Here is a 19,227-nt window from a genome sequence, read left to right on the forward strand (position 1 = left end):
GACAGAAGTCAACACATTTCTGTGATAAAATCTCTCAATAATCTAGGATCAGAAAGAAACTTCTTCAATTTGACAAAAGGTAAGTATGTAAAACCAACAGCTAAGAGTAAATTTAATGGTGAAATATTAAACACTTTACTCGGCAACTGCGAAGTTCCAGAATAAGCAAAGCGTGTCTATGGTAATGAAACCCCGAACAATGGTTATTTACTGAGGTGGGGAAGAGGTTGAATGGAAGCATCAAAAGAAAACGTTCTGGCTGTATGGAAATAAGCCATACCTTGATTGGGATGCTGGTAACACGGGTGAATACATTTGTTAAAATTCCAGTTGTGCACCCAAAATGAATGCATTTCACTGCATGTAAATATTTCCTCAGTAATAAACAGATGTACTTCATTAATTTCTTATTTTTTATATTTTCCGAATGGCACTATGTGGTACCACGGATTACATAGTCCATGGTCACAGAGCAAAACAATGTGGAAAACAGAAGTATGATGGAGAAAATCCCATCTTTGAAAGAAAACATTAATTTTATACTCCTTTTCCTTATGCAATCAAAAATCTTAAGGAATTCACATATTCTGCCCACAGAAAAGGCAATCTTGGGAATATATGCTGATGCTGACTGATTTATCACTCTTGTTCCAAGCTGAGCCTGCCCGGCTGAGGAGATAAGAATCCAGTTCTGGTGCACGGCTGTAAGTGATCCTTGGGGGAATTCTACTGGAGTTTATAAGAAAGAAGATTATCACATTAGGTTTAAATTGGGAATATTCCCAGGGCATTCTGAAATGTTTGGAGGTTTCTGGAGGACTATATTTTTTGTCTATGTTCCTTTTGATTTCATTATAAACTAGAATAAAAGAAACCTCAAAAATAGTTACTTTCACTTAATTTACGGCTAGCTTTCCTTGTGGTTCAGTAGAGCAAGTTCCTGAATCTCGATTTTCCCTGTCTAGCAAGAGCACATCTCTGTGTTATATGAGGAATTTCTATTAGGAAACCACACTGAGGATGTCCCTGGGGTCGATGGAGCAGGTATTACCTTCTATGAGAAACTCTCTATAAATGCTTTATTTGGGAGAATTTAATAATCAGAATCCCTAGACAGGCTGCTGCTTTATAGTAAACTATACTTACACGGGAGGAAGGCAAGGGGGAACATTGTTTTCTTAATACCGTTTGAAAAAAGTGCAGAGTATTAATTTGCCAACTTATACCAACCAAAAGTTATTGCTGAGCTCCCACATGATAAATCAGAAAGAGCTAACCTAACATGCCAAGTTAGTTCTCAAATGAAAACTGAAACCCACAACACTATCTACCATCATTTTCTTCGCCAGCAAAACATATGTTTCCTGCTATATAGGGCCAGCCCTAACATACAGAAATTGACATGTGGTAGGTACCCAATAAATGCAGAAGGCATTCATGTCAGTTATACTGAATAAAACAGTTTTATGAATCATATTGCATTGAGCATTTGCCAATAATCACTTGCCTTTTTAAAATCCAGCATGCAGAGCTTGGCTTTCTCTCCAAATTGCCACTTGCACTGTGTGTTTGCATCATATAACTCTCCAGGCAACTTCTCAGGATACTTGTATTCTTTCACAGGCTTTGGCTGATCAGCGAGGCAGATAGCTTGGGCAGTGCTAGAACAAAGAGGAGATGGGCTGCTGGTGATGCCAAAAGACTTACCCAAGACAGACGTTCAACTGTGTCACATTTTTATCATGCAGTTTGACAACACACCTTGTATAAAGAAGAGGAGACATTTTTCTCCTAAGGTCCAATATAACATTTATCTTAATTCCATTTAAATACAGGGGCCACATTTACTGAAATTGTTCATAATACGTTTCACCTTCTCCAGGAAGGCAATTTGTTCTTCATTAGATTTCTCAAACTTATCATGGGGTAAAGTGCAATGGAATAACACAACCAGATGTCAATGAGAGGAGCTCTATTACAGACACCTTTTATGTACACTTCTTGCTAGAAGCAATTGAAAGATAGAAATGGGCATTATAAAAGGCAAAACACAATCAGCCTAGTTCAAAGACGGGAATTTTCTCTTTTTTTCCTCGCTCCCTTTCTCCCACCCATCCTTCCTCCCTCTCTCTCTCTTTCCCTTCCTTGCTTTCTTCTTTCCTTCCTTTTTGTCCTAGGCTAGGGGACACCTGCACAATGTCTTACTGCTTTCAGAAGTTCCACATGAGATGCTGTAACAATTTTCACCAGGAATGCCATATACTCAGACAACTTTCTAACTAGACTCCCAAATCAAGAAGGAGATCAACTCTGCTCAAGTTCACTAGCAGATGGCTAAAAACCAACTAATGATTTCTTCCAGCACAAATAGAGTACCTCCTTCCCTTCACACTTAGGTATAATTTTTGCATTTAGAGGGAGGAGAGATAAGCATTTGCAAATAGCAATGAAATCCTACTTATAAATTTCAATAAGTCAAAAAAAAAGCCTCTGTAATCACAATAAATTGAACAACAGCAGATCTGCTCATGCATCCCAAACTTCTTTTTGTGTGGTTGTCCACCTTGACTGGAATCTTTTTGGTCCCAGTCTCCAGAGCCCCAGTGCCAGATTCCACTACCCCGGGGCCCACTGACGCATGCCCTCAATTAATATCCACATACACAAAACATGAGGGGTGGCAAGTCTGCGGATGAGATATTAATCCTATATGCAAGGAGGTCAGAAGCCTTTTAAGAGCAAACTAAGAAGTATAGATTCAATCAAATGATCGGAAAGTGCTAAGAGCAGTGACTAGCTCACTGGAATGTTCAATAAAGGGCTTGTCTATTACTGATACTATGATCATGACGTAAGGGTATATTTAAGAGTAAAGAAAAATGAATAAAAGTACAATTAACATTCAAAGGCAGGAGTGATTTGGCCTGTTTAGAATTCCATAGCACATCTCTCTAATGGATCTCCGATGATTTCTATCTACTAGTTAGAGGTTCCCCATTATGTCCCTAAGGTTACATCAGGGTTGGACATAGTATTTCCATTCCATGGATAGGAAACTAGGAAAAACAGCTAAATTGATTGGGCCAAGCAAGAGACTGAAAAATTAAAACAAATGTTCACAGGTTCAGGAATTTTTACAGTTCATATAAACGTAATCTATTATTTATTATTCAGTCTTAAAACTCAATTCAAAGGGGACTTCCACTTCTAGCTATGGTGGACTAACATGTATCAGACTGCTTCTTCCATAGGCATCAGAAAGCTATCAAGACAAAAAAGGATATGATGGATGAAAATTTCCAGAGCAAAGGAAATCACAGAAATGAACTCAACATCCACTGCTACTCTTCTCCTCAAGGAATTTGATGAGTCAGAAGCGGCTGACAAGAAGCCAAGTGGCAGAGTGGAAAGTAGTAGGCAAGCAGTTGAGAAACTGAGCAAAGCTTTTGGCACTCTGGTGGGGCTGGGAGATGGAAATTGGAACTGAAGGCCTGGCAAAAAGGAGAGGCCCTGGTAAACATCACAGGACTTTCATTGAAGCCACAATAGGTCTACTCTATAGGAGGGAAAAATAACCTCGATAGACCAGTTTAGAAAGACTGCCCGCCAGGTCTGCATCAGCTCAATCCCAAAGTGGGTTAAGATAAATCGCAGCTACCCTGTCTGCCAGAAATAAAAGATAATATCATCGGGAGCTTTATTCTGTCTGTAAGTTTTTTGCAAACAATATCCTTCATTTCTTCAAAATTACCAGGAGTACCTGAAGATGAGATCAAATGATTGAAATCCAAAAGAATATACAAAGAATAGAAGCAGACTCAGTGGTAAGCCAGATACTGGAGTCATCAGAAATGGAATTTAAAGTTATTGCGATGAATAGGTTTGAAAGAATAGCAGTTAAGATGAAGACTGTCACCAGAGAACTAATATATAGAAAAATATGCATATAGGGAAAAGTTCTAATATTTACACAATTGGAATCCAAAAATGAGAGGACGGAATGAATGAGGCAGAATCAATATTTATAAATAAAATGGCGAAGAATGTTCAAACACTGATGAAAGACAATAAACCATAGATTTAATCAGTTCTAAGCCCCAAGAAGGACAAAAAAAAAGAAAAACACATGTAAGTACATGATGGGAATTCTATTGAAAACCAAAATCACAGGGAAAAGTATAAAAAGCAATCTGAAAAAAACAGACATGTAACCTTCAAAAGAGTAATGAAGGACCAACAACTGTCTTATCAACAGAAATGACAGAAGCCAAAAAAAATTAGAATGAGAGCTTCAAAGAACTGCAAAATCACAACTGCTAAACTAGAATTCTATTCAAAATTAAAATATCCTTTTTGAAGAGCAAAATGAAGACAAAAATAGGACATGCCACTAAGAAGCCCACACTGAAACAAACAAAGAAAACCCTAGGAGGGCTTCCTCAGATGTAAAGGAAATGTTCTCATGGAAAAATAGAAATAAATGCAAAAAGGAGTGACGAATGATGCAAAGGGGACATGTGTTGGCCAGTAAAGCCCCAGACAATAAGCACAGGGTAGTGAGGATGAGGGCCCGGCCTGGTCAATAACAATGAAGCGCTCAGAATGGCAGCCTGGAAGAAACCACGGAGGGAACAGATGCAGGAACACATGTGTCAATGCTGTGCCGTGAAAGTTGGCTCCAATTTGCATCGCATTTGAATAGCTGAAACTCCGCTTCTCACCCCTGGTCCTTCTGGCTAGGTTCATGCTTGGGCCTCCCTGCTCTTGATCCCTTGGCCAAAGAAGTTCACACCTAAGCCGAGTCAACGAGGTGGGTGCAGAGGTACTCAATGATGTGGGTGCAAGAAGGAAAATCATGTGGTCATTTTACAAGCAATTTATCACCATATCCACATGAACAAAATAAGTTTTGACTCTGTTGCATGCCCTACACAAAAGTCAGGTGGTCTACATGTGAGAAGCCAAAGAATAAAGCTTGTAGGAGATCACAGGAAGAACATATTCATAACTTTGGGCTAAGCAGAGATTTTTTCAGCAGTACACAAAAAGCGCTAATCCTAAAGGAAAAATATGGATAATCTGGACCTTGTTAAAAACATTGTTAAGAAATTCTGTTTATCAAAAGACACCATTAAAAGTATAAATGTCAAGTCATAGAGTGACAGAAGATATTTGCAATACGTATTTTCCATAATGGACAGCGTTCATACTCAGAATATATAAAGTATTCCCATCAAGAGATAAGGAAAAGAAAGCCAAAGTTTTAAAAATGCACAAGAGATTTGAACAGGTACTTCACTAAAGAGGTTATTCAAGCGGCCACTAAACACATAAAAAGGTTTTCAATCTCATTAATTACCATTTTGATATGCCACTACACACCCATTGGAATGCTAAAACGAAGAAGATCAAGACCAGTGTTCGAATTTCCATAATTGCTTGTGGGCAAGTAAGTTTGCATAACCACTTAGGAAAGCGTTTGGCAGTGCCTACTGACACTGGGGACCGTGTATTTATGACGATGAAGTTCCACTCCTGTGTAGAATCAGAGATAAATCTTTAAACCAAAAGAATATTCACAGCAACATTTCTCATAATAGACAAAAAGCAGAAACGCAAATGGTCTGTCACTAATGGAATGGATTAATAAGTTGCAGCATATCAACACAATAAAAATAAACCAACGCTATATTCATATGCATCAACAAGGATGAATCTCATAATTGCAATATTTAGCTAAAGACTCAGACACAAAATAGCACATAGCTTAGGATTCCATTCATAGAAAGTTCAAAAGCAGGTAAAACTAACGGACAGTGTCCTGTGTCAGAAGAAGGGCTACCTTTGGGGGAGAGGGAGGTAACGATGGAAGCGGGAGAAGGGGGGTTCTGGGGTGCTTACTGTGATTCATATCTTTTGTTTGAAAGATTAGTTAGCACATCCATCACCTCACATAGTTAGAATTTTATTTTTTTTTGTGGTGAGAATTTTTAAGGTCTACTCTCTTAGCAACTTATAATTTTGTACTTTTCTGTATATATGTTTAACCACAACAAAACTAATGTTAATGAAAAAAATAAGGCAAAGCCAAAGGTACCACAACAACATTTCAAAATCCTTTTCCCACTTTAATTAATGAACCAAAAAATGTAAAAAACTTGAGAGATATTTTAGTTGTATCCCCTCCTTTTCCAAGTAAGAAAACGGGGGTCCCCAGAAAAATGTGACATTCCATGCCAAGGTCAAGATCTTCCCAGACATAGGTGATAAGGACACGGTCAGCATATCAGCTGCTTCCCTCTGCTGCTCTTTCTGCTGCCCTGCAATGCTCATTCTCCAGTCTCCCAGCCACGCTGCAGAAACTACAATGAGCCCTGACTTGTTGGCTTGTTCTTCTTGAGAGGAACTTTATTCAGCAGAGCAAGATGTGAGCTGAAATATATTATGTCCATTACGCCAAAAAGCATGCTTAATGGACTCTAAGGTCACATCAAGTTTTCTCATTGACAGCAGTGCTATGGGGTACTGAAGGGGATCCAGGCACCCCTCAAACTTCCACTTCCCTGTGATGGTCGCTTTTCTCACGCATTGATGTAGATTTATGTGGTCAGAGGGGAGGCATGTTCACTAGTCGGTAGTACATGATTCAATTTTCAAAAAGTAAATTGAAGATGAGTCCATGTTGTCATTAAGTTTAAAATAATGAGCTAAACTGTCCCTGAGCCCTAGGCCACCCAGATGCAGACATGAGCAAATGTGATGAGGTCTGGGTCTGTTCATAGGAAATGACACACGACTATTGACTAGGTTGATGAACTTACTCCAAACACGTATCTGTGCTTCTTGACTCTACCCAGTATGGAGAAAAGTTGTGCTGACAACTTTAGGCCCAATTAGTTCCCTTATTATATGTTTTTTCCATGTACCAAATGCTAGACTGCTAATAAAGGAAAGTAGATTCATCTCTAAAAGTTAGCCACTTATCCTTACTCATTGTTGGGATCATATCCAAATAGCCACCTAACTGGTGGAGAATATAACAGTATTTTGATTACTTGGAAAGCAGGAAGTCAGCAAATATGTCAAAGAAGACAGTCTCAGATTCGCTAAGCCAATGACAAGTCAGGATTAACACACGGCAGCAACTCCCACTCACACCTAGTCGTCTCAAGGAAAACAAAACTCAATAGTGAATTTGACAACGAGAGACTTCCCTGGAAAATTTAATCTTTCAAGAAAACAAATCTGTGATCATGTAAAATCTTGCATATTTATTTATAATCATGTGGTCCTAAGAAGTGAGTAAAATTCCTGAAAATAAAGGCTTATTACTAAACTGCTACAGAATAGTTTTACTGATTGGCACAAAAACAAATGAGCATACTTCAGTACACACTCGCCCGTTCCAGTATCACAGAACAAAAATGGCTTTGAATTCCAGAATCTTACTAATCGTTTGTAGGATCCCACAATGATTTGAAAATTACAGCCCACATTTAATGTCATCATTATTCTCCAAGCACATAACTATTTTCTTTCCATGAGTTTTCCTATATTTCTCGGCAATTTAAAGACACTTTTTGGGCTCTTTTATGACAATTCTCACTGCACACCCAGATCTTGCATCCTCTGTTTTCTGACTTGTCAGAGCACATTTTAAAAAATTAAAAGTGTTTATACACCTTTACCATAACCATTAGTGTGAAAATTTTTGAAAAAGAATCTAGAAAATTATAGAAAATATTTGGGATATAGAAAACTCCAAAATTTCCTTATAAATACAAATAAGAGCATTGTGAGCTTAAAGTGAATATTCTTCTTTATTCCAGCAAGCAGAATTCTTCACACACACACATGCACCAAACAAATTTGAACAGCTGCAAGAAACAGCTAAAAAGAATGCTAACGATCCACAACTTGAGACCAGAGAATACCGTACAGGGAACAGCAAATGTTAAAAGGACCCCGATCTGTCATGTCAGTTGTGGAATAATGTTAGCATTGCCTTTTTTGGAAATAGAAATAAAAGAAAAGTGATCAAGTGGATATTCCTAAAATACAGGTTTATATTACCAGGATATAGATGTTATCCACAAACTTCTCACTCTTCCTGGGTGGCATAAAATATGGAAAGCAGTCTTCATTCCCTTAGGTGGCAAAATATTGACCTTGACTGAGGTCTCAGAGTAAGACTCTGAGGAAGGATCACAAGTGGAAGACCGGAGTCCCTGGAAGCTGGTGGGCAGGATGCTGGCTCAGAAGACGCGTTACAAGACCTTCCAGAGGACCAAAGAAGAGGCAGCAGGAGGGCCACCAGCTGAGTTCTCACTTCCAGAATCCAGTCCCTGTCCCCCACACCCTCCAGCGCTCTCTCTCTCTCCTGGCCACCATCTGGCTGCAGTGGAGAACGAGGCCCTAGAATAGGAAGGAGCCACAGGATGGAGGAACCTGGGTCTCTGAGGACTGTGTGGAGCAGAGACCTCACCAACCTGTGCTGGACTGTGCTAATAAAGACAAAGTTATGGCTTAAAGCCTAAAGTGAACTTTAAACATAAAGCCATTGAGATTTGGGGGATAATCTACCTTATAATAGTAGATCCCACGATGTTTCTTAAAGTCCCTTCTTTCTCTAAAATTTAAAAATCTCCTGACTGTGTCTTTTTCAGAGTTAAGCCCTACCTCTCCAACGTTCTTTACTTTAAATGAATTAGTGCTGTAATAAAATTTTCTAAAAATAATTCTTAAAATTACAGGATTTTAGAGCCAAGTTAGGATTTATATACTCAAGTGTCTCCTCCTAATAAGAATTATATTTTGTAAAAAGATAAAAGAAAAGCAGAAAAAGTTATATGGGCTTTACCGTTGTGCTCACACTAGATCTGCCTATTCTTCAACTGAAACTGTCCAGTTATAGAGCAGGAATTTTAAAAAATAAATGTTAGTGACAAATACCTTGGTTCGGTAAGTATCTTATGGGCTTCCTTTGAGTCTAAAAGTCAAATGATGTCACAGTAAACCTGAAGGACTCGATGTTCAAGGAAGTGTTTGGCAAACTCCTTGGTCAACTGAATGTCTCAAGACACCTTCAAATGGGAACCATCTTGGGAAGTCACACTTGAGCCTCAGAATCCTTGAACAGGATCAGACTGATCAGGCAGGGAACATCCAAGGCGCCAAGAGATACACCAACTCCAGGAGTTCATACCTTAAAAATTTGTGCAGGTACTGGCGGCTGCAGGGTGACCAGGAGAAGACCCCATTGCGTCCTGCCAATGTAGGGGACATTATGTTGCCCTCAGACTTTTTGCACACGTTCCCTTCTCCATCATGGACCATGCCAAAGCTACGAGAGAGAGAAATGGTTCTTTCAAAACAAAGAACAGTTTCGGTTATCTAATATACTCTAACAAACAAACGTCAGCACAGTGAAGACTCCCCTACTTCCGTATGCTAGTCAGGCAGAAACAAAAAGTCCTAACAGCCAAATTGTGGACAAGAGTCATGTGTTCATAGATTTCTCCTGAAGAGCTACCATTTGCTGAGTTGTTTGAAAGTGAACATCAATATCAAAACAGAGCACATGTCCAGATATCTGCTAAGAGCAGATGTTTTAATTATAAAAAACCATTTCAAGTGGGGTGTGGAGGGCAGTTCACTTCATCTCTTGATAAAGCTGACAATGTTCTATACTACTTCCTTCTCTCTGTACTCTTCTCTGTTCACCAAGGGCTGTGAGAATTTCCAGGTGTTTGTCAGGAATATAGATGCTGGCTCCCCAGGTGAGTTTGATGCTTAACAAATGTGAGAACTACTAAATACCTACTGCAACTCTTGGTGGTGCTGACATTTGTCCCTACACTGACCCAGTGCTGCCCCATCTCATGTTACGTCTACACTGCTGGAGGCTGTAAGAGCTGGACAGTGTTTGACCAGACTCCCTACATCCCTTTGGAGGAAGTAGCTCCATGGAACCCCAATGGGTGGCTATGGTTGCATTTATCTGGAGGCATTGTTTGAAGGTACACCTGTTACTCTTGACTGACAATCAGATCACTTTGGGGCTCCAGCCCTGGCTTAGTATATGGGGACATCTCAAGCTGCAGTGGCTGTGGGCACTCTTAATAGGGTCCTTTGCAAACGTTCAGCTCCCACAATGCCAATCAGCAGCCATTACTGTCACTTGATAAAACTGGAGCCCTGCCTCTATAAGAATCCCATTGACTGAGTAGCTACCTCTTCCCACCAACTCTGCTTCTTCTTAACTTCTTAAGGCTTTGGGCTGTCACTGTCATCTTCACCTACCCCAGAAGAGCACAACTTACTGCCTTAGGAAGAAAGCCTGGGGGATTTAGCAGCTCTATAGGACTCCAAAGATTCTCCATTAGGGCAAATATATTCTTAGAGAGTCGAGCCATTGTGGGATGTTAATGTAGGGGACCCGCCCAATCATTGCATGAGGTCCTGGAGAGTGAAGTTTCGAATGAGTAGGATACAGAGGAAAGTGGAAAGGCAAGAGAAAGAGAAAGCAAGGACAAGGTGGTTACTGGATTAGAACATTCTGCCACCAAGTATCCCATGATGAGTGGAGGGAGGGCAGCAGGGGCAGAAGGCAGCAACAGTAGGGAAATAAGTTCCAAAAGTGGCACAGAGACTCTGCACTGGTTGTCAAGGCTGAAGACATATTTCCCCACTTAACTGTTTTGCTTAGAGCTGTTTAATAATATTAGTAAAAGTAAAAACTAACATTTGTAAGCACTCACTATTTTTCAGACAGGATATTAAGCATGTTACCTATATTTTCTACCTTAAACCTCACTACAAGCCTATATGGTAGGTAGAATATAATGACAGCAAGACTGAGGACTGGAGAGAGCCTAGCCCTGGGTCTCAGCGTCAGGACTGGAACCTGACACTCTGATGTCAGAGCTCAGGCGGGACCCACGCAATAGTGTAACCCGAGCATGATTGAAGGGTGTATCCAAGGAAATCTGGCCTGCAAACATTGTCAAATTTCTGCAAAATTCCTGCTCAGTACCAAGGGTGATGTAGATGCAGTCATTTCAGCCTCCACCCATTCTCTGAAGTTCTATTAAAAGCCATCAATCAAGGCCAGGGTAAGCATATGGCCGAGGAAATGTGTCACCGCTATGGAAAGTATTCAGACTGTAGTCACATATGGGTGGCTGCTTGGCGAGAAAGTGATAAAAACGAAATACCAAGGTACCCTCCCCTGGGTGGCCCTTGACCTGAATATGAAGAAGACACATTGTGGTCCGGCAAGTTCCCCAGATAAATTTGCTACCACTTCTGCCTACATTTCTAAGGAATTCAAAGCACCTGCGTACCAGGTCTGGGGATATCTTGGTCTTAAATTTTTTCCTCTAAGGTATTTTCAATGACGCTTTCTAGCATTGATCACCACCTCTGCTGTACATCAGAATATCTGAGAAATACAGTGCACAATGTGGCTACCCAAAGCCCACCTCAGTAGATTTCCGATTTAGTAGGTTGGGGGCTGGGCTCTGGCATTTGGGTGTATTCTAACCCACTAAGGTGATTTTGATGCTCATCCAAATCTCAGCACCACTATTTTGAGGTTGTGTTTCCAAACAGTACAATGCCCATGCATTGTACTGTAATAGATGCCAGCACATTAGTATGAAAGCACCACATTTGATATGAACATTAATATGGTCATGGAGGAATGAATAGAACACATTTTGATGATAAGATTGGCATTTGGCAACCAAGAAATATAATTAATATTCAAGTTATAGATACCAGACAACATTTTTTTTGCTTCCATAAAGCATAGTACTTTATTCAAAGTGGTTATCACCTCACACGTTAAAACAATAAATATATTTTTCTTCTTAGCTATCTCATAAGTTTCTAAAGGACAGAGATTCTTCTTATCCATGTTCACAGCCCCAGCGCTAGTGGACTTGCTAGCCCATAACACATTCTCCACCAGTATTTTTTGAATGAATTAAAAAACAACCTTCCATCTATAACACCAAATCAAACACCCAAATGTAAACATAGTTTCAGATTAAATTAGACTTGAGAATTAGATTCGGTGTCAGATGCTTTTAACATCTTCTACAGTATTTTCTTGAATGATTCGATTACATCAGCAAGTTTTTCTTCACTACTAATGATATACCTAGAATGATGAACAGCCAAGCATTTTTAGAGGTCGCATCAATTATTTCAGGCTGCTCAGACAGTTAAGGACACGAGAAACCCTTCAAAGAAACCGTGGGCCAGTGTCACCTGCATGGTAAATCACACCCTTGGCCTGATAACGTGACCACACATAGGACCTGGCTGTCCAGAGCCCTGATGCAGGCTTAGCAAGCACACCCATCATCCCTGAGAGGCAGGAGGCTGATGCAGAGACAGCACTCAGGTGGGACTCCGGGGAGAGGGGCAGGTCAGACAACCGGAGACCGGGCTGTGGAGGTGGGGGACCTCCGTCAGGGTCTTGCCTCGGTCCTTCACAAGCAGTGTGATTTTGGGCAAGTTACTTAAAGTCTCTGAGCCTCACTTTCCTCACCTATAAAATGGGATATAAAACCTCCTTCATAAACTCTACAGAATACCCGACACAACGCATGTCACAAAGGAAAATTCAAAACTTCTCTTTCCCTGATTCAACTGCGCTCTTGGTCAAATCACTTAACACCTAGATGTCATTCGTATACATATGGTGTGCGTACATGTGTGTGTGCACATGTGTACGTGTGGGTTTTCCCAAGATTAATGAGTTCCAAAGACCTTTTAGACACAGAACAAACAATCTTAAGAGGAATGACAATAAATAAAATTGGTAAGAAATGCCCCTCCAATCTGCTGGGGCTCCCTAGAAGGCAGTCTGACAATCAGTCACCAGACCAGAGGAGCTTTAAGGGCCTGATGTTCTATACATCCTTCGGATCACCCAGTGCCTCCCTGACCCAGCTGGAGGAAGCCAGGTTGACGACAGAGCACAGCCACAAACTGGGCAGCTGTCGACATCCCCATTAAATGCTTGAAAGAGCATCTAACATCACCAGCCAAGTGAGCTTGAGATAAGTGGTGATAGAAAGCCAATTCTGCTTCTTTCAGGAAGACCTCTGTCATCCTCCCTGACTGTGTCTCCTGCAATGCCTGCAAGCCCTCACTGCTTGATCCCTTGTGTGCTGTGTCTATTTTATCTTGCTGTTAGACTTTTGGAAAGCATAGGTCACCAGTCTTTTCATAGAATCCTACACAACGCCTTGCTGGCAGAATGCAAATTATGCCCAGTGAATGGGTCCACAAATGCTGGAAAAGACAGGAGATGGAATGATAGATCATGAATACTTCTGAGCACAGTAAATAAGTTTTAAAATTGTATTAATAACCTGCAATGATACTACAAATTAAGTTTCTAGGCCTATTTTACGTCCTAGGAATGCTCAGCTCAAATAATGCCACTTAAATTGTGTCTGCACACAACTGCTAAGAGGCTCAGAGGCTCTATTGGTTCTGCAGACGGAGACCTGGGTGCAAGGAGAGCACACGATGTGCCCTGCTCACTGTTAGGCCGTGGGAGAACCTCAATGTACCTGAAATCAGTATCCCAGGGCCCTACCCAACAAATGGCATGACTTCCCTTAGCAAGCGGAAACTTTTTAAACGGATCCACGTCTAGCTGACACATTTTCCAAAACGTGTCGTTCAGCCCTCAATGTGTCTGTGCTAATTCTTCAACACCTGCATCTAGCAAACCACATGTCCTGTGTCAGGTGATTTAATGTAACCAAGACACTCTCCCTGCACCGCCAGCTGAAGAGCAGTCCTGACTCAGTCCTACGTTCCACAGGAGAACACATCCTCGCTTCTGTTTCCAGCCTCTCTTTGACCCTTTTCCAACACAAATCTCAGTGCTGGTTCTTAGAAATTTCTATTTGTAGGTTAGATTCCCCCTTATAAACCACAAGATATCTTAAGATGAAAACAAGTGAACTAAGTAAAAGAAATTGGCTGGCGGTTACCTGAAATCTTTCTTTGATTTAAGGATTAGAAAACGGATGACTGAAAGGCATGGAGAAGCACTCCTCCACCCTAAATAATGCCCTCTGAGTGTAAACAAAGCTGAAAAAATGAAGTGGACCTGTGAAACAGGATATTTTATATCGATGCAATAGATGTAAAATTACTTTTCAATTCTTAAGGAATAGAACTTAAAAACTTCTCTGTTTGGCACTCATTGCCAAGGATAAGGTAAAGGCATGCTGTTTATGTTACGATGTTTGATCCTTACATCAACCTTCTTCAAGAATAATAGCTATTAAACAAATGAACTGAATAAATGTGTTTGTCCCCAATTCAATTCAACTAAAATTCATGGAGTTTGATTACTGAGTCTGCTATGCCACAGCCTCTCTCAGTTGATGCAGTTGCTACAGCTAATGACTCGTTGGAAATACTCTTCATTCATTCATTTCCTCTCTCTCTGACTCATCCACCCTTCTATTCACTCATGTTTGCTGAATATTCAGCAGTCCGCCTGCTAAGCTAGTAAAGGCAAGATGGAGACTGTCTTGCGTAGTTCTTATGGTCTGAGCTACGTGTGAAATTGCTCTGCACATTTTAGCAAAAGTGCTCCACAAAGACTAAGTATTACAATTATTATTGTCATTATTATTATTACTATTACCAGTCATTTTGGCCTTTAGCACATGCGATTCATTTGCACATCTCCCATATATATTTCCTATTTCAATATGATCAGAAGCTACTTCATTGGCATCATCGACTCTTCAGAGCTCCCGGCCCCTTCGTCTCTTACACAATGTCCTCTGAACATCAGGTGCTCGAGGAGGAGCTGATAATTTTCTAGAGGTTAATTCTATTAGGAGTGGGTCCCCTTCCTCCAAACCTAGAGTTCCTTTCCTTCCTCCAACTATATTCCCACTTGCAAGAAAAAACACTTTTCTCTTTTCTGCAAGAAGCTCTTTTTCCATGTAGACCCAGCCTTAGTGAAGAAAGGAAATATTAATAATTGACTTCTAAGAGAAAACAAAAGCAAATGCTGAAACTTGTTGACATTGAAGACTGAGAGCCCAGTTTGGATGTACCAAGTTTAACTTTAAATTCACCACCTGCAACTGCCAGCACTGCCAAGGCCCTATCTCAACTGCTAATCTAGTGCTGATTTGTTCAGCCCGCGGTGACTTACATATTTCTTACCTTGATTGTTTAATTAAATTCAGGTATGGTTCAGAGAACAGCAAGAGCCCCGTGTCGTTAAAATAATGAGAGTTTTTGAAGTTTTAACTCTAGCAGTCTATTAAAAATACAATTATGATTTAACTGAAAGCTTTATGAAGTGTAGGTGCAATTTTCAAGGCACTGAAAAAGTCAATCATTACCTATAATGATAAAGGGATCAGTAATAGGATATAAACCTTCATTGTCAGGTCATCAGTTCACACACAGCCAAAGTTCCCAGGGCCTCCACGGGATTCCATTATAGGCAGGCACACGCACGTATACACACACAGACAAGCACACACAAACACATACATATAGATGCTTTGAACAGGGCAGGGTGACATGAGGGAGCTCTGTCCATTTTCTAACAGGGGATGGAGAGGTTGGCTTTGCAAAAACCGAATCACAAGCACTGCCTTTCACAAGTTTTGTGATTTGCAAGTAAAATCAGAGTAAAGTAAAAAATAAAAAGATTACAATTCCTGGTTGTGTATTTTCTAGAAGAAATTTCAACTACAGATGCAGTATAGCAAGAAAACACTTGTATTACCACTGGCCCTCACATTAACCAGGGCAATTGCAGAATGTCTGTAAGTGGGCCCCATTAAGAAAAAAAAATTAATGCTGAGAGCTTCTTGTCCAGCACCAGCGTACATCTGTGCCAAGGCCCCAGGCCCTCCACTCACCCTGATGCTGTCTCATTTCAAAACCAACAATGCTGGGCATATGGGAAAGTAGGAAGCAAGTCAGCTCCTACCAGATCTGACCTTTTGTCATACCTGCACTCCCCAAGCTCTGGCACAAAAATCAAAAAACATGTCTACAAATTATACAAGCCATATAAGAACACAACCTCAAGAGTAACATGTTAACAGTTGGAGGGCTTGTTACTGTCCTCACCCATTTGGAGACCCCCAATAGGAGCTAATCATGGAATGAGATTAGCCCACAGGACCAAGTTCAAAACACAGGACAAAGGAGCAGAAATTGATACAACTGTCTGCAATCCTACACACACGTGTGAGCAGGAACATGAGGGAAGAACAGAGGGAGAAAACTGTAAACACGTGCATTGCGATGGTTTTAGAACGTGCATGGTGTGGCACTAAAATAAAAACAAAGAAGTACCTACGTGATAGCATTTCCCACCTGTCAATCACATTCTCACTGGATATATGTACGTGAATTCCCCTTACAGGCTTGACATAATGAATCAGTATTTCTATGGCAATAATCCAGTAAGGAAAGGAGCCTGGCTTCCATTCTCCCATGGAGATGAACTTACTTGTGTCCAGACTCGTGGGCGATGGTGAAAGCCAGTCCAAGACCCGTATCTTCATTAATTGTACAGCTGCGATATTTACTACACATCCCACTTATGGGCGCAAATCCTACAGGGCATAAAGATCAAAGATATATGGCAGTGTCATTGTAAAATAAAGAAAGGGGATGTATTCTAGCTGTATATTTACCCTCTGTCCTTTAGGGAAATTGGTTCTCATCTTCATTCGGTGAAATAGGAAATAGGAAACCCTTGGACAGTCGCATAAAGCACTCTCAATAATGTGGGGAAGGAGATTTATTCTCTCTGCGTGGAAAACCATTCTTGGCTCTATGAAATGCTCATATTACAGGTTATACTTGGCGCAAAGTAGGAGAAGGGATTCACTGAAGATGGAGGAGAATTTCTGCCCTTTTCTATGAACATCTGTGTTCTCAAAAGCCCAAGTGAAAAAGCGTTGTAGATAATGGGTGTGTCAGGAGGTCCCCAAGGCCACCCCGGTCTGAGGCTTCACCAGGAGGATCCACAGACTCAGCATTTGTTATACTCACTTAACAGGGATACAAAAAGATATTGAACAAAGGTAGAAAAAGGAACAAGTGCATGGGGAGAAGTCTGGAAAGAGCCGGGCAGGAGCTTCTAAGCGACCTCTCCCAGTGGAGCTCCACAGGACGTGCTTAATTCCCCCAGCAAGTGTCAACTGTCGTCTACCAGGAACATCCATCAGAGACTCAGAGTCCAGGGCTTTTACTAGTGCCTGATCACATAGGCACCCTCTACCTGGCATGTACCCAAATCCCAGACTCCCAGAAGGAAAGCAGGTGTTCCACATAAACGACGGGATTTGCACAGACAGTTGAGGCGCATCAGGTAGGCTGGTGGGAATGTTCCTGGAACCTCAGGTCTCGGAGGCCAGCCAAGAGCCAACCTCGGAAACAAGGCTTCCTAGGAACCAGCAGTCAGGACTAACCTCTACTAAACTGAGTCCTATGGGAATGTTTTTATAATAAAGATCCTTCTTCCCTAAGATTCTGGCAAGAAATGGAGAGTTAGAAAAAATGTCCAGGAGAGCCCTGGTCAAGCACATTGTGCCTTACATTGATTTTTTGGAAAAATATCTAAGATATCCCCAGCCCCATAAACATGTAAAATAATTGCTATGCTTGAGACATTTATAGAGAAATGGGAAAATGGAGATATAATATTGCTGTACTCTCTCTACAAATATTCATAAATGTATCATTCCTACCACATAATGAGACACTTGACCCATTCTCTCAAATGAAAGAAGAAATGAAGGAAATCATTTCTTAAGTTAGAAGAGACAGAAACTCTTGAAATGGTGAGGGACTTTTCCTTGTGAAATAATCACTTTTGAGGAATGAATGCATACTTTTATGTTTGACCAAAGTTTAAAAAGGGAAGTGAGTCTATTCTTTACAATTGTACTCAGCAGCACCTACCACTTATGGATTTGGAAGGAAGGCAAAAATATTCAATATCCTAGGCCACTGAAAGTGCCTAGCGCATATGTGTTCCTAAAAACTCTACTGGAGGATCTTACCCAAAGTATCACAGGGCTCATTCTTCCAGGAACATATGTCCAGACCGGTCAGTAAGATGGCGTGGTCATGGCGAGTTCCATCTTTCCCCATCAATCCAGACTGCCACTGGCAGAAGCTACTTAAGGTGTGGTCCGCATGATGGCTTATCACAAGCCCTGGCTATGCAAAGGAGACCAAGACCCCCATGATAACAAAAAGAAAACATGTTATAATGCAATTGTTACTGGCATTGTCATCAGAGCAAACTATCATTAACTGGGATTTCAAATACATAGATGGATCTGAATGGCATATGAGCTATTATATCCATTTTATGTATTAAAATTCAAGGGATTGTGCATTATATAAAAGCTCTACAGATTCAGTGTAGACACTTAATGTGCATTTCTCTAGTTCTGTACAAAAATAGTTGGGATGTATTTAGCTGACGCTGAATGCATTTTCACTGACCCAAAAAAGACTACTTCTGTGTGTGTGTTTTTTGCACTCAAAATCTTTGTAAAACATTTTGCAAAAGTAGAGAAGGCAATAGAATCATTTATATGTAACTTTACACATATATAAGAACACACGTAGACAGTGTTGTTTCTTTCATAACCAAGTTGGGCAGGTAGGATTTCCAGTTTATAACTCTTTTAAAATTTATTATTACAGTGTTAAATTAAGTCACTTTCCCAGAGGCAACATGCTTATGAGAAGAAGCATGTCAACTGGCAAAGCTTTATTTCTAGAAAATAGACTGGAAATAGAAGGAAAATATATAGAAGACATTCAACCTTATCGATATAATCCAAGTTCTAATAGAGCGACTGTGAAATAACAGAGAAATGAGGAATTTGGGAGTGGCAGGCACATCCACCAGAGAAGGCTGCAATGAGTTACCTGAACCTTGTTTATGGGGATGCTATATTAAAACCAGAGTGAAAACCTTGATTTCAGGACAACGTGTTTAAAGCTTTCATGCCTAGAGTGTTGTGTTGAAACTTTTGTCTCTCAGTCACTGAACACGATTTCTTAAGTGTTTATTTTGTCTTTCCAGAGAGTCAAACACATCTAAGCTGAATGCTATACATCAACGCTGGGACATGCCTTACATTCCTCAGCCGGCGATTTCCAGGAAAACTGCATTGATTAAAG

General features: G+C 40.6%; 1 protein-coding gene across 3 annotated transcripts in view; it reads right to left on the reverse strand.

Moving 5' to 3' along the window:
* ADAMTS16 (ADAM metallopeptidase with thrombospondin type 1 motif 16) overlaps nt 1-19,227 on the reverse strand; it is a 155,060-nt gene that overhangs the window by 89,652 nt on the left and 46,181 nt on the right. For all 3 annotated transcript variants that reach the window (XM_070587238.1, XM_008518866.2, XM_070587240.1), the window contains exons 7-10: nt 18,090-18,249; nt 16,529-16,634; nt 9,206-9,343; nt 1,508-1,661 (exon numbers count right to left, since the gene is read on the reverse strand). In XM_070587238.1, the coding sequence (XP_070443339.1) occupies nt 1,508-1,661; nt 9,206-9,343; nt 16,529-16,634; nt 18,090-18,249 (558 nt within the window). The remainder of the gene's footprint in view (nt 1-1,507; nt 1,662-9,205; nt 9,344-16,528; nt 16,635-18,089; nt 18,250-19,227) is intronic.

This window comes from Equus przewalskii, chromosome 20 (assembly GCF_037783145.1).
Source record: "Equus przewalskii isolate Varuska chromosome 20, EquPr2, whole genome shotgun sequence".
Lineage (NCBI taxonomy): Eukaryota > Metazoa > Chordata > Mammalia > Perissodactyla > Equidae > Equus > Equus przewalskii.